The 16,499-nt window shown below is 35.6% G+C and overlaps 1 protein-coding gene across 1 annotated transcript in view; it reads left to right on the forward strand.

Annotated features, from left to right (window-relative positions):
- Nucleotides 1-81: 81 nt before the first annotated feature.
- apaf1 (apoptotic peptidase activating factor 1) overlaps nt 82-16,499 on the forward strand; it is a 45,175-nt gene continuing 28,757 nt past the window's right edge. The window contains exons 1-21 of the mRNA XM_024290801.2: nt 82-285; nt 824-997; nt 2,600-2,771; nt 2,881-3,078; nt 3,177-3,366; nt 5,100-5,212; nt 5,694-5,825; nt 5,894-6,132; nt 8,175-8,333; nt 8,671-8,802; nt 8,888-9,001; nt 9,114-9,298; nt 9,376-9,499; nt 10,997-11,119; nt 11,299-11,439; nt 11,523-11,648; nt 13,230-13,382; nt 13,680-13,808; nt 13,885-14,010; nt 14,208-14,327; nt 14,403-14,528. Coding sequence (XP_024146569.1) covers nt 854-997; nt 2,600-2,771; nt 2,881-3,078; nt 3,177-3,366; nt 5,100-5,212; nt 5,694-5,825; nt 5,894-6,132; nt 8,175-8,333; nt 8,671-8,802; nt 8,888-9,001; nt 9,114-9,298; nt 9,376-9,499; nt 10,997-11,119; nt 11,299-11,439; nt 11,523-11,648; nt 13,230-13,382; nt 13,680-13,808; nt 13,885-14,010; nt 14,208-14,327; nt 14,403-14,528 — 2,946 coding nt within the window. The 5' untranslated portion in view covers nt 82-285; nt 824-853. The remainder of the gene's footprint in view (nt 286-823; nt 998-2,599; nt 2,772-2,880; nt 3,079-3,176; nt 3,367-5,099; nt 5,213-5,693; nt 5,826-5,893; nt 6,133-8,174; nt 8,334-8,670; nt 8,803-8,887; nt 9,002-9,113; nt 9,299-9,375; nt 9,500-10,996; nt 11,120-11,298; nt 11,440-11,522; nt 11,649-13,229; nt 13,383-13,679; nt 13,809-13,884; nt 14,011-14,207; nt 14,328-14,402; nt 14,529-16,499) is intronic.

The following is a 16,499-nucleotide window of genomic DNA, read 5'->3' on the forward strand; positions in this document are numbered from 1 at the left end:
AACTGAAGTACGTGAACGTCGCATCATTTCGCCCGGTTACAGATGGGGTGAGCTCACTGGTCACGTGACATGGACCTTAAAATCCTATTGGTCGTTTCACATGAGGTTGTTGTTTTTGTAGAGAAGTAGGAAGCCGAAGCCTTGAATTTGGGCGTGAAGTGGTCCAATGAAAGCAAAGCTGAAAAAATACCCGTAGATTTACTCACCGGATATTTTAAAACGCAAAATTGTCGTTTGGTATATAATTCAACGACTACTTTTCTTGTCGGGCACCAGAATATTTTCGTAAGTACCGGCTTTTCCTGTCTTTCTTTGTTTCAGTTTCTCAAATGAGTGGGTGAACTTGTTGAGACAAATGTGTTTCGACACTCTTATCATTTAAGCTAGCATTGTATATATATAGATAATTTACCTTTTAATAACTAACATTTTTTGAGAGGGAATTTTATAAACGAAAATGGTAATAAAAGTTAGCATAGCTATAGCAAAATTCTACATTTTCTTTTAACAGGTGTTATATTTCTGTTTTTCTTTCCTTCCTCGTTTTTGTTCTGCTAATTGTCATTTAGATACTGTAATTATTACAGTAATATAACTAACCAGAAACAATATATTTGCTTTGTTCTGTGTGTGTCATTTTTTTAAACTCCTTTTCACATTTATTAACAGAAACACACAAATGTAAAGAACACAAATACAAAAAAGTATTGGTGGACAGAACTACATAATGAGTCAAGGGTGAAGTCCAACTTTGTGTGTTTTCCATGCCCATAAAACTACCTTTCCCAGGTGAACTCCTTGTTTATCTTTACAATGTTTCCAGCTACTGCATGGTTGGAGGTGACGGGTGAAGATGGCCCTGGATGAGAGAGCACACGCCTGTCTCCTGAGGTCCCGCCACAAACTGGAGGAGGTCATGAAGCCGGACGTCCTGTTGGACCACATGATCAGTGATGAAGCCGTCACGGTCGAGGAAGAGGATACGATCACTAATCAGGTAAATCTGATCAAAGGTGTTTTTTTTAACATCTTGTCTTTGGTGATCTTCGTCTGATGACTCTCAGATTGTTGTCAGCTAAAAAAGGTGGGGTCAAATTAGGGTCACCTTAAAAGAAATAAAGAAAACTAGATTGTATATTTGAAAAAGATATTTAGAAAATGTGAAAACAGTTTTAAACTTGAAAATACTGGTTATTTACATGAAGAAAATATAAAAAAAAATGAAAAAGTAATTTGTATATATTTTAAACGTATAAAGAAATATTAAAGAATAAAAAATTGAAACATTTATCTGTTACAGTTGCCTTTTTGTACTTTTAACTATTGGGACCCCCCTGTGTCATCCCTCCTTTGACATGTACAGTTGTGGTAACGACCTCACCATAACCTTTTCAATCATGTCCTGGTAGCCAATGAGCTCAAAGCTCCGCCTCCACCTAAAATTAAGCTCCTTACCAAAAACGAAAGTCTGTTAAAACTGTAAGTTGAGAACTGAAAGTGAAAAGGAAGAGAAACGTAATAGCAAAAAAAATAGAAATGTACCTTTTTTTGTAGCAGTTATAGGCATATATATATTTTTTCTACTCAAATTTAATTATATTTTCAAGTTTTATATTTTTTACTTTACCTTTTAAAATGTTCTGATTTATAAAATCTTTTTTTCATCCACTTTGAGCTAATTTGACTCCACAAAAAGGCAGCACTTCATAGCAAGATGCTAATTTTTATCATTTTTTATTATTATTATTGTGTCTCGACTTTGATGTTTACTATCTCTAATTCAGTAAAGCAGTATAACTGACACATGTTGTGGATTTTTTTTCCATTAAACCTCTTATTTATACAGACATGAATTCTTAATAATGTGCTTCTAATCTTTGCATTTTTTACTTTCCTTATTCTTATAGTATAAATGCTTGTTTTGAAAAAATAATTTATTAGTGACTTAGGAAACATACCATTAGTTGAAAGATTTTTTTTTTTACATTTTGCATTCTCATTTGTCACATTAAATATTTAAAAGACTTGTGTCATTGTTTCCTAAGTATAAAATAAAGGCCTTTGGTGTTCATGTGTTGTTGTTTTTGTGTGTATTTATCTCCAATAACATTATAAAAAATAAAAAAAGCTATTTTTTTTGTTTTATTATTTTCTTTTCTTTATGTAACGTATTTCTTATTAAATTAAAAAGAATAAGAAAAAATGGCACAAAGCGTATTTAAATTTCAACAAAACATTAAACAAAAAATAATAATTCAGTCCTTTTTTTTTTTTTTTAAAAGCCCAGCTTTTTAAGAATTTTTTCAATTCTTTACTGTTGGGTGAACACATTTGTGGCCTAAACAGATAATTTATCTAAATATTTAAACAAATACAACATTTTTCCTCATCTACTAAAAGTAATTTAATTTATGTTTTGTTTTCTCTTCAATGTACTCCCACTGAATTGTTTAGAAGAAAAAACTTAATCTAGTTGTATTTTTCTCTTTAATTTCATTTCTACTTTTTCTGCAAATGTAAATTGAAATTTACATGAAAGTCTTTTGTTTTTTCAATTTTAATTTGAAAATCTACTTTTGATTTCTGTCCATCTCTCCAGAAAACCAAGAAGGAACAAGCTGCAGCTCTGGTCGAGCTCCTGCTGAAAAAAGGCAATTCCTGCTTTAAATCTTTCTACAACGCTCTGCTTAAAGAAGAATACGAGGAGTTGGCCTGTCTGCTGACAAGTCATCTGCCGCCGACCCAGATTAACAGCAACCCTCAATATCACGGTGAGAAGTGATTGCTGCTGCTGCTGTGGGTTTCTAAAAAATGTTTGGGTGTGAGAGTGGTGATGTTAATTTTTAAAATAACTGAATTCTTAACTTTTCTCACTTTTAGTCCAGACCGTGCTCAGTGAAGGAGGCGTGCCCCCAAGACCCGAGGCCTTTGTACACAGGCCAACAGAGGAGGATGAAATCAGGGAGAAACTCTACAAGCTCCAGAAGCAGCCTGGTTGGGTTACAGTCTTTGGCATGGCTGGTTCGGGCAAGTCAGTTCTTGCTTCTGAGGCAGTCAGACACAAAGCCCTCATCGAAGGTGACTAATAATTAAATGGCTGTCAAAACTGTTTGGAATGTGTTATTTACTTTACGAATGCAGTTTATTAGTTTTATTTTTTTAATTTTCTCCCACAGAGTGCTTCCCTGAAGGGATCCACTGGCTGTCCATCGGCCGATTGGACAAACCGGACCTGCTGACTAAGATCCAGACTTTGTGTTTTCGTTTGGAACAGAACCTGGATTCACAGCCGTTCCACCGGCCCCCCAGCACTCTGGACGAGGCCAAGGAACGGTTGCGCTTCCTCGTGATCCGAAAATATGCCAGGTTTGTTTCTTTTCTTTTTTTTTCTTTTTTTTTTATATATAAATGTGGTTCTTTACGTGTTTACAAACCTGATCTAAAGAGTGACATCCATGAATTTTAAATTTAAGTCTTAAGGATTTTTATGACTTTTTTTAAGAAGGAGCAAAAAACATGGAATTTTAGGACTTAAGCTTTAAAACTTTTCACTGACATATAGAATGGATTAATAAAATATAAAGCAGCATTTTTATTTTGAACCAGTGGATGTTTTTGAGTAAAAAAACACTTTGAGATCAAACAGAGGAAATATCACAGACCAGATTCAAAATCAAAATTATTTCCTCCACATTTCTGCTTATATGAGGCCCACTTGAGGTAGTTCTGAAAAAGTTACACCTACATGTCTTCTTCAAACTCTATTTGTTGTTCACCTTTTGCCTCAGTATGGAGAGAAATTAGTCTCAAAGGGTTTGTGTTTGTAATTCTTGATTTGTCACTCACAATAGATTTTGTGCATAATTGTGTGTACTTGCAATTGCCTATTCACGCAAAAAAAAAATACAATTTACACACGTACAAGTTAAAATTACAACATCTTGAAACTAACTACACATAGAAATCTTTAAAAAGTACTCACCAATCACTCGACATAAACACGGAAAACCACATTTACGCATAAATCTGATGTGAGACGCTTTTCTTGTCTCCAACATTTATGTGATGATGCATTCAAATGCTGCTAGAATGCTGGGTCATCAGAGTTTTCTGATCAGTCGCTTTGAACTTAGATTGTGAAATATCTCTGGTGAAAACTTGACATTTTTTCCACTTTCTTAAACAGAGATGCTCAGATATAAAGATAAAAGTCTAAAATGCATTTTAAGAACACTCGTCATTTTAAAAGGAAAAAAAAAAAAGTTTTCCAGAAATAATCACTCCCTCCAGCACGGGGCTCTTCCGCTGGACTATTTGACCACTTAAAGACTATTTTCTCTCTATACTTATAACATTTGAAAAAAATCACAATATTGACAATGGAACCATTTTATTACAGACATACTTTAAAAGGAAAGATAAAATAAAAAATATAAGAAATTTGGAAATATCACATTAAGTTTTCCTTATAGTGTGCAGTCCTAACTATATATCTGAGGACTTGATCCCATTCCCATTTGTCATATTTATTTCATTTTTGTAAAAAAAAATACCTTGAAGTGTTTTTGTCTGTTTTTAATTTGCATTTTTATTTCCAATGAGACATTCTGCTTTGGGGCTGAACGATGGTGTAGTGGTTAGCTCTCCCCCACAAGGCCCTGGTTCGAATCCCGATCATTCTGTGTGCATGTTTTATTCCCTTTTCATGTGTTTCATATTTCCTTCTACAGGCCAAAAAAAATTGTTCATAGGTTCATTGTGGACTGTAAATGGTCCCTAAATGTGTGAGTGTGTGACGCTGCAACAGACTGGTGACCTGTTTTAAGGTGTACCCCGCCTTTGCCCTACAGTAGCTGGGTCCACTCCAGTTTCCCTGCGTCCCCGAAAGAGATTTAGTGGGCTATAAAAATTGGTGGATGGATGAATGCCAAACTGTGACGACAGAATATCAAAACTTAAATAAAAAAACTCAGAAAGTAGTACTAAAACTGTTTTAAAATGTAAAACGATTGTCAGAGTATTTTGCATCAGTTTTTATCTAGCTATTTTTTTTTGTTTGGAGACAGATTTTTTATCTTTTTTTTGTTTGTTTGCTTAAGGTCTCTCCTGATTCTTGATGACGTCTGGGACAGCACGGTGCTGAAGGCCTTTGACATCAACTGTCGGATTCTTCTGACCACCAGAAATCGCTCCCTTGCCGATGTTGTTAATGGTATTTTTTTTTATTTCTGAGAGGCTCTTTCCTACTAGGGGTGTGTATGTGGCCATATGATATGTATCATGATACACATGTCATGATACGATGCGTATCCCGAAGTATCAGACAATATTTCACTATTTTTTTTAATTTTGACATAACAATGATGTGAATATTACTGGATATTTCACAAAATTGTATTTTTATTGTATTTATTGATCAGAACATTAAGCACTGTAACTGTATCTCATAACCAAGCTGCTTTTACCCAAGCACATTCATGGTGCTTTTTTTTATTTATTTATTTATTTTTTTATTTGGTAAATTTAGAAACATTTAAGTGGAAAACAAAAGTGAGACTGAACTACGTTTGCTTTTAAATAATAATTAATTATCGGCTCAGCACTATTTTAAATTGATACAAGTATTGCTAAATATTTCACTAAATTTTCTTACACCAACTAAGTCCTCTGAACTTGTGCTTTTATTCTGAAAGGTAATAAACACGAGGTGGAGGTGAACTCTGGCGTGGATGAGGACAAAGCTCTGGAGATTCTCTCTCAACTCTCCAAAGTTGAGAGATATAAACTTCCCGTGGAGGCTTTAAGCATCGTCAAAAAATGCAAAGGTTAGTTTTTGTTCAGAACTTTGTTTGTTTTTGATGTTCGTGCTTTAACGAACAAATGTTTCTGTCAGGCTCCCCCCTGGCGGTGTCCATGATCGGCTCTCTGCTCAGGGAGAATCCCGACCGCTGGGGTTATTACCTCGGACAGCTGGAGAAAAAACAGTTCCGGCGCATCAGGAAGTCGAGCTCCTATAACTACGAGGCTTTGGATCAGGCTATGGCTGCAGGGATTGAAGACTTACCTGATGACTACAGAGAGCTCTACAACCATCTCGCTGTCCTGCACAAGGACATCAAAGTCACAGCCAAGGTACTTTATCATCATCATCATCGGCAAAAACTTTGGTTTTAAAACTCCTTTCTAACCATGGAAGTCACTCACTTTTAATAAGCAAAGAGAAGATGTTTATGAGGATTAAGATGATTAATGTTGAGTTCAGTGGCTGTTACTTTAGTTCTCAATTGTCTTTAACTTTGTTTAGATAAATCAACCTATTGAGATAGAGGAGCCACCATGACAACGTGATATATCTCAAATTATCTACAGTTATACCTACAAATTACCATACATTGATGTTTGGTAGACATAAATATATCTTTATAGAAGTTAAAGATTTTGTTTTTCTAAATAACTTTAATCCCTAAAAATGAAAAAAATCCTAATGGCTTTGATTTATCTAGTGCCGTCGTATGATTAATTAATTGTGACCTGTAGTTAATTAACTAATTTAATTTAAATTTTTAACCTGTAAAAAGTCTAAATTTGAGATATTTTCATTTCAATTCATGACATTGTGGCACAGTGAAAGATCAAAATAGAACTAAAAATAGCTTTATGATGTTTTCTTAATATAAATACCTTCTAATCTTTACTTTTACACCAACAAATGGATTTGAAAAATGAACAATTAAGAAAAAGCAAAAGAAAACTGCTGGTCCACATAGGTTTCCCACATAAAAAGCATTAAAAAGTATTAAAGTGGGATATTTTGGTCTTAAAAATTGTGATGTTTAAAGTTTTTCCATGTGACTTTTTATATAGTATAGTAATTAAATTACTGAAATTTAAACCATAATTCATTGCAATACTCCTTTACTGATACGTACTTGTTAAAAAATTGATTTAGTTTTTACTTCGTTTATACTGGGAAATAGGTTGAGAACTTGGTCTTAATTTTTCATATTCAAGGTCTTACAAAGTTTTAAAGTGACTTTGAAGAAACATGTAGGAACCTATGAAAACAGTAGAAACACCTTTCTGAAAAATCCATAACATTTTGAGCACAAACGACCAAATTAAATCCATAACATACATGTTGGCATCCCTCATTCCACAGTTTATTGTCCCATATGATCAACATAACTTTATGAAAACATCAATTCCAAATAGAAAATACAAAGTACAAAAAAAACATCTTTAATTTTAAACAGGCCTGTCAAAGGAAACCAAAATCACTGGACTCCCTGAAACAGGAAGTGCTCCAAAATAAAACAGGAAGTGAACAAATAAATCACCATTACCATTAAACTAAACAAAGTGAAATGCAACAGATGGTAAAGCGGAACAGTGTGTGCACCTACTGACGCAATTTCATGCAAACACTTTGATAAAAAAACCTTACTCAGGTACAGACATGTGCTCTGTCACACCCTTACATAACAGATAATAGCTGTGATGTTGTAGGAACAGTTGGACCTTTTGTTTTTTTATATGTGACAGCACGGCAACAGTTATAGATTAAAAATGATATTAATGCGATTTTAAACAATAGCGCTCTAATTTGTTTGCAATTAACGAGATAATTTGACATTCCAATTTCAAACATGTTCTTTTTCTAGTGATGGAGGATATATATTAAGAAAATTAAGCTCAAAATTTGTATTTCTGAGTATTTCTTTTTCAAATTAGAGTGAAACAGGAGCAGAAGAAAAAATATAAATTATCAAAACATATTTGTGACATAGAAAATACGCCTCATTCTGGCATCTGGCTCAAAACTGTACGGCTGGATAGCTTTAATATTGCTCATTTTTGTTTACTGGTAATGCTAAATTGGGGGTGTGAAGGGCTGTAAGCTAGAGGGAAAATGTGTAGTCAAAGGGATGATGGGAAGTGTGGGTACATCGCACCAACGTTCTTGCTCACAACTCATGAGCTACTGCCACTCTGCAGAAACTATGTCCTAAAAAAAAAACACAATTTTTAAAATTATGGCTAAAATGGCAAAATTCATAATAGAAAGACCACAGGGAACGATTTTACAATAGATCACAAGATGATCTAGATAATCTAAAACCAGATTTACTTGAAAAAAAAAACTACCTCAAAAATATTGTATTCTCTTTTTCCAGCTGATGTCTGTTTTTTGGGATTTGGATCAAGTGGAAGCCGAGGACATCCTCTCCGATTTTGTCAACAGAGCCATGCTTTTTGTTGACCAACCCAACGTTTTCTACCTCCATGACCTCCAGCTGGACTTCTTATTGGAGCAGAATAAAAACCAGCTACAGGTTTGAGTTCTACCGCTACAATTCTTTGTAGGGCTGTAAAGAAACAACAGCCAAAACTAAAAAACACATTTGTGTGTAAAAGAGATCTGATGAAGGGTGTTATAATGGTATCTATGCACAAATATGTGTAAAAATGTTTATTTTTATATTCAACTAATATATTTAAAGCTTTTTTAGATATATTTATTCAGTGTTTTCTAGATTTCTTGTATTTATTCCTCAAATAAAACAACCTATGGAGTGATTTGACCTAAATTGCTCACAAAAAATATCATTTTAGGTCTTATATCAACAGGTTTTTAATCATTATTGTATTGTATTCTAATGTGTGTCTCAGAGCCTTCACACAAAGGTGGTGCGCCTTTACCAGCACCGCTACAAAGACGGTCCTCCGACCTCAAGAGATGAGGAGTCCCTTTACTGGATCAGATACTTGGCTTACCACATGGCCAATGCTAACCTTTCCCAGGTAAAAAGCCCATTCGGTTCTCTCTGCTCATTGACATTCAGACGTTGGGGTCTGCATCTTGCCTCTTTTCTTCAATTGCATTCAGGAGCTGCACTCCCTCCTGCTCTCGCTGGACTGGATCAGCGTGAAGGGACAGATAATGGGACCGGCCCACCTGATTAATGACTATTTGGAGTATGGATCCATTCTGGACAAAGAGGTCAGAAAACTTAACTGCAAAGTTGTTACTGAGTTAGGAATGTAGCAAAATCTTAGGGTTTCAACCCTTGTCTTAATTTGCTGAAACATATTTTGGTGCTGTGACCCTCCAGAACAGCGAAATGTGCAGCGAGTTCCAGGAGTTCCTGTCTCTGAGCGGCCACTACCTGGAGCAGCGTCCTTTCCCCGACATCGTCCAGCTGGCGTTGTCTCAGCCCCACACCTCCGAGGTTTACAGACAAGCTCGGCTGCTGGCACAGGAGAGGGCCAAAGACGGGAAGCTCTACTTTGACGTCACGTATGAAACAATTATGCTCGCTTTGCTACTTTGTCTGTTGTTTTTGTTTAATTTTTCTTTTTTTTTTATATATCCAGAAATGAGACCAGTGTAGAGAGTCTGTCCCGCTTGGTGATTCATCCTTACCAAGGCTCTCTGTTTGCCAGTTTATCGAACGATGGGACAAAAATTGCCTCGTGTGGAGCTACTAAGAACGTCAAGGTATCGGTGCCAACTAGGGAAGCCACAATTCTCTGTTTACACCATTGAACCGAATCGTGGTGAATTTTTGCATCCCTTTTGTTTACACCTTCTTTAGTATAAGCTAACTAAAAGATTTTTCTTCATTCTTACTTGCATATATTAAACCAAAAAAAATTTACCACAAATTGAGGTTTGAAAGAGGAGTGTAGGGAAAAATGGATTTGGTGATATATCGCGATATTTCATTTAAAATGCTGACATGATGATATTTAGTTAATTATTAGTGAACTTCAGTGTCTTACTTTTTTAGTGTGCTGTATTTTCTGGACTATAAGTCGCGTTTTTTTAATAGATTGGCCAAGGGTGCGACTTATTTGTGATTTTTTTTTTTTTTTTTTTTTTTAAACATAAATAGGCTCATATATTCGTTATTTTCCCACCAACAACCACTAGAGGGCACTGCAGGTTTGTGTGTTAGTATTTGCTGCTGTCAGCTGACAGAAACGGAGAAGAAGAAGTGCCGTTCAAAACAAACAAGGCTGAGAATCTAATCATTCATGGACATTATGATGTTTTTTATTTTTATTTTTTTGCATCAAGTAATAATTTAGAAAAAGAAAAAGACTGCTGTCCTGAATCCAGAATAGAGACACTGTAGATGCTTATGTAGAGCTCTTGTTAACCTCTCAGTATCTTTAGCGATGAGGCTAAAAGATAACTTTTTTTTTAATGTTTATGAACACATTTTGGGACAAGCATTGAATTTAAAGAGGGAGCGGACTCAAATTAGACGCATGAATTGTGTTCAGTGTCAAATACAACGTTACAGTTTTTCGAATTTGTTCATTAATGTTGGACTTTTCACTTAAAAGTGCGACTTGTATATGTTTTTTTCTTCTTCATTATACATTTTTTGGCTCCTGCGACTTATAGTCCAGAAAATACAATATTTTCTTTTTGTTCACTTTTTTGTTTGGTTTTGTGCTTCAAAAATATTAAACAATTTCTTGTGTAGTTCTACGATATATCGCAATACCCTTCCTATCGTGAAACATATGTCGCATTACATATCGTATCATCAGACTCTTGAAAATACACACCCCTAGTTTGAACCAAAAGGTTCCGTAGATCTTGTATCTCAGCCGTTATAATAGTTCATATCAAGGTTTTGTAATATAATTTTTTAGGTAATATCTTAGTAATTATTTTGTTTTAGTTTCATTTTTCATTTTTTTAGGGTTTGTATGTCTATATGATGGTACCAGACAAGTGAATTTTTTCTAATGGGGATGAATAAAGTGAAGTGGATCTATTGTTATCTCGAATCATGGAGAAAGTAAATTGTTGCATTTCTAATGCCAGCATTTTTTACATATAATTTTTGAAGATCAGGAAATATTTAGCAAAATGGCACTTTTAAAATAGCTATTAATTAGAATCTCTTTTTTTGGTATTGCTACATGTCAGTATTAACTGTTTATTTTTAAGTTTTATAGTGCGTGTCTGTGTTTGTAGGTGTTTAAAGCCACTTCAGGAGAGAAACTTACAGAGATCCAGCTCTGTGATGAAGTGGTCTGCTGTGCCTTCTCCCCTGATGACAGTCTGCTGGCAGTCTGTTCAAGTGCAAAGACAATCCAGGTGCAAAACTTAACTTTCATTCATCAATTTAAAGGGAAAACAGCTTGAAAAAGCTGAGATTGTACTAAAAAGGTGGATCAATCATTGCCACAAAAACAGGATTAAAGATAAAATTACTTGTGCAAAATGTAAAGTAGAAAAAAAATTCAAAAACTAAATAAAATGTTGGTTTGTTTTAGGTGTGGAGCGTAGATAAAGGGATTGTTTTGAGGACCTTTCAGGAGGAGCATCAAGGGCAGATCAACCACTGTGTTTTTACCAACACAACACACCGCCTCCTGCTGGCCACCTGCTCTAGTGGAGAGTTATTAAATGCCATGGTGAATTTATAACCTGTCTTTTGACTTTATGTTTTTTAAAATGTATTTTTCAGTGTTTTTTATATAAATGTTTTCTTCCTTAGCTGTGGAATCTTAACAAGCCTACCTCTCAGAACACAATGTTTGGCCACTTTGAAACGGTCAACCACTGCTGTTTCTCCCCTGATGATGCTTATGTAGCCACGTCGTCCAATGATGGTACTGTTCAGGTAATTTGACACCTGTCAAGTTTTTCTTTTTTTGATAGAATAACCAAAAACAACCTCTGACCCACCTTTACGGGCTGAGCGGCTGCACTTAAAAAAGTGAACACTTTTTTCAAAATGGCAACTTTTGTGTTAGTTTTTTTTCCATAGCAACCATTTTGTTTTTTGGTCGCCTGGGGTTGACGAACAAGTTGATGTAATTTTTTACGTAATTGGCATAAGTAAAGTTTAGGATTTCCTTAGCAACAGAGGTTTTTTTAATTTTTTCCCCTATTTTCCTATTATGTTCATATGTGATATTGTTTCGTTCAGCTTGAGCCAAGGATTCATGGATAAAATTTTCATATAACTTGTAAAAATGTGTGAGCAACAGGACAATGCCAATCAAGCTAGCTTGTCATGCTAACGCTGTTAAAAATATACAATATGACAATGTTAAAATATGCGTAGCAAACAAAAAGAATCTGCTGATTCAGTTTAAAAATTAGGAAAAATCAACTAACGAAAACATCGTACATGTATTGGGGATATCCAAAGGAGCTTTTGAGATTATTATGGGATGGCCACACTACCTACGACTTTGCGGCCATTTTGTAGCAAAATCTGATATTTTGGACATTTTCACGTAAGGGAAAATAAACCTTTTGTTTGGGCGATTTTCACCAAATTTCACACACATACCGCCAGCTCAAGTTTACAAACACCAATGGAGTTTTGTCTTTCTTTGACCTTGGGAAGAGGCCGCCACCTTGAACTGAAAAAAAAAAAAAAAACACTATTAGTACAAGTACAACAAAAACTCATCCTAGTGATTTCTATAAGTTGTTTCCTAACTTAACAGGGATCACTGGGAAACAGTTCTAAAGTAAATATTGTAATTAGAAGTTATAGATTTTCAACAGCGTACAACCTTTCAAAAGTGCTATTCTTCCCTCACTCGCACATTTGTTCATGAAATATCGTGAAAATTTAAATATATCAATCCCAGACTAAAGCTGAACAAATTAATATGATATAGGGTACTAACATAATAGAAATGTGGGCGTGGCTAGTTAATAACTTCCGTTGCTAAGGAAACCCAAAAGATTACTTTTGTCGATTCTTCTGAAACTTGCATAGATCTGTTCGTTATCCCATGGCGACCAAAACATAAAATGGTTGCTATGGAGATAAAAATGACATTTCGTGGCACCACATTAATTTTTCTCATATAGCTCAAACCAGCCTTAGAGAAGAATAAGGGTGGAGTCGAGAGTCTGTAGTGGTTGCATAGAAAGTGAGGTCGGGTATAATAATTCCAAAACGTCCTTTTTTTTCCAAACATGTTTATGTTTTGTTAGTGTATTTTAATACGTTTTTTGAGCCCCACAAGAGACAAATTGTTTTCTTCTGCTGGGATGTCATCATTTTATGTCAATTTGTAAATGTGAGTTTTTGATAATGTGGCGGGGGTTAAATGTTCGCTTAAAGGTGCAGTAAGAAAAAATAACTGCAAAAACAATCTGGTCTTTGCGATCAGTGACTGCTGCGGGACATCATTAAATGTTGGATTAAAGTTGGATCTTAGTGTTGTTTTTTATGTAGCTGTTTGAAGTTCCATCTGGAAACAACTGGAAGTCAATCGATGTGAAAGGCGCGTTTAAAGACGTGGATGATGACGACGAGGTGGCGGTCAGGTGCAGCAGCTGGACTGCTGACGGCAAACGCATCGTGTGCGCTGCCAGAAATGCTGCTTTGGTGAGTCTCAGACATAATTGTTGTATTATCAAAACTTTTAACCGTTCCTGCCAGGATGAGAGTGTGTTTGTTTGTATTTCGGTTGTCTGAAGAGCGTGCACTATGATTAGAAATATGAGTCTCCAGACTCCTCCAGAATCAGCTTTGTGCTGCAATCAGTTCTTCATCGTTATTTTTAGAAACCGCTCGGATCTGCAGAGATGCACGGGTTTGTGTCTTTGAAGAGACATTGATCGTTCACATCTCCAGCTGTTAAGTTAAAGTGGAAATTATTTATTTTGCTTGTTGCTCTTTCAGATGTTTGATGTGGAAACGGCAGACTTGCTCTTGGAGATCAGACCCAGTTTTTTCAGCACGGTTCTACATTGTGACGTCTGCCCTACTAGTAACCTGCTTGCTTTGGCACTTTCCAATTATGCTGTGGAGGTAAAGCACAGTACTCACAAATGCTAATACATATAAGGGGGATGATTCAAGTTGGGGGTTCTCTTGTGTTTTTCAGCTTTGGGACATCGAGGAAAACACGAAGAAGGCCGATTGTAGCGGTCACCTCAGTTGGGTGGAGCGCGTGCAGTTCTCCCGTGACGGCTCCCAGCTGCTGTCCAGCTCAGATGATGAGACTATCAGGGTACGACGGACAATCTTATCTCTTTATTTATGTATTTAAACTTGTTTCCAAAGTCTGACCTTTCCTACAAAAATACAATTTCAAGACCCTAATTTTTATTTTCAGACCCCAACAGTGTTTTAATATCAAAAACTGTCTAATATTTCATGTATTTTGCTATAAAGAAGTACATTTCAGTAATACATTCGATCTTGCAGTTGTGGGAGACTAAGAAGCTCCACATGTCCTCGGCGGTCTTCCTGAAGAGAAACTCTGATGTTCTGTTCAATGACAACAACATTATCGTGTCTGCTCCGGACCACTGCAACAGACTGCAGGTGAGGTGCAGACTAGCATTTTGTTGTGTTTTATTCGGTCTTGGGTGGAATGTGTAACCTGTGGGTTTGTGCCAGGTTCGGGAAGGCAGAACTGGAGACGTGCTGCTGCAGTCTGAGAAGAAACCGTCCAGGATCCGATGTACCTGTCTGTGCAGGGATCCGCCTGTGGTGGGGCTGGGCCAGGAGGACGGAACCGTGCAGGTAAGGCACACAGAGTGTCTTCTAAATACATTTACTGAGCCACAATATCACAAATTTAAATGAAAATTTGCCTTTTCACAGCAATTATTAGGTTAAAAACATTTGCGATTAAATTAGATTAATTAATTACAAGTCACGATTAATTAATCGCAGGCAGCACAAGCACTACCCACTATCTAATATGTCAATTTTTGTTATTTCTATCTTAATTTTTTGGGGTAATAATGGACAGACTAATAAAAATACTGTTTCTTCTTACTCGTTATGTGTAATATCAAAGGGAACTTTTACATATTTCATTAAAATTCAAACTAAATAAGAAAAGCACTCATGTAAATAACAAAATCTCTAACTTATTGTGAATTTATTTTACGGTTTTGATGAGTCATCAAATCTCGCATCAGCTCTGAGCACTTCTGTGATTAATATTTGCTTCACTTACACTCACTTTGATTTCCCTGTTTTCCATTAGTGCTGTGCACTTTTATTCCAAGTTGTCTCTTTGTTTTTGCTTATTTCGTATTATCCAGTCATCTCCTCTCTACTCTGCTCTCTGTCTGTGTGATGGATTCATTATAAAGTCCTGCAGCGTTAATAAACAGAAGAGTTAATGAACATAATTACAGCGTTTCTTCAAGCTCCTGACCCTAATAATAAGCGATGGAAGGATTAATAAATGTGGACACAGATAACCTGAACTGAAATGTGAAAAGGAGAGGCAGAAAAATGGAGAAAGTTGTAGATTAATGAGTTTGTAGAAACAGGTCGATCTCTCTGCTCAAACGAGTCTTTATCAGCTTTTTCTCTAAGTAATTGGAGTCAAACCTATCTTTTGTCAGATTTGGGGTTTTTTCAAGCTCCAATTCAAGTCAAATTTTTCCTTTTTTTTTAAAGTTGACAGTTTATGTTCTGTACTTTGATTACATTCATGATTTCAGCCTTCATTCACTTCATTCAATTTGGACACCAAGTCTTACTAAAATCATTGGATTAAAAACGTTTTTGCATCTTATAGGACTATAAAACACAATTAAATGCACATTTTTCAACAAAATGTGAAGTATAACAGTAAAAATGCAGATTTAACCTTTTTAGGGCTGAATTCATAATTATTTAACAAAGAAAATATACTCTGGCCTTTGTAAAAACATCATAAATAATCAGCTTTGTTTGGGTTACAATTAATTGTAATTGAAGTATTTTTTTTCTTTTATTTGCTTTATTAGTTTTCACATATTTCATATAAAAAATTAGAAATTTTAGTATTCCAGTACCCACAGACATGCACCAGGGGGCGCCCTTGTACAAATAAGTCCATGGATTTTAGCACACTTCTTCTCCCTTTCTCATTTTGAGTCAATTCACACAAACGTACTGGAGGATAATTACAAATAATCATGTTTTGATCTCTGGAGTCGGCTTTGCTTCACTGAATTAAAATGATGACGACTTTATGAAAGTGTTGCTGGGAGAACTGGGTTTAATTGCTCGAGTGAGGAGGAGCTGCTCCGCTCCCTCTGCTTTTGTGTGTTGTGCATCAGAGGTGACGGGTAATCTGCAGGATCGGGGAACTGCTGACCTCATGCAGAAGTTTAATGTTAACGGCAGTTTGTGAAAATAGACTCCCGGACACGGTAATGACTGTTTTTGAGTGTGCGTGTGCAATATTTTAGGATGATTCTTCACCTTTAGAGACCTCGAAAAGAGCTTAAAAAAAAGCCCTGCTTATTTTTAATGACTCTCCACACAGGTTTGTGAGATTTTTTTAGCCTTTTTCCTCCTATGGATGTAAACAAAAACATTTCCTCTTTTTATCAACTTACTTTCATGTTTGTTCTGAGGTTTTTATCTTTTTTGCCAAACACCCTCAGGTGTGTTTCTTCTTCCGTCATGGCAGAAAAGCTTCGACTTTGCCGTTTCAAACATGTGCCTTTAGGTGTGTTTTGCTCAATTTTATTCCCTTTTTTTTAT

Source organism: Oryzias melastigma, linkage group LG23, assembly GCF_002922805.2.
Source record: "Oryzias melastigma strain HK-1 linkage group LG23, ASM292280v2, whole genome shotgun sequence".
Classification (NCBI taxonomy): Eukaryota; Metazoa; Chordata; class Actinopteri; order Beloniformes; family Adrianichthyidae; genus Oryzias; species Oryzias melastigma.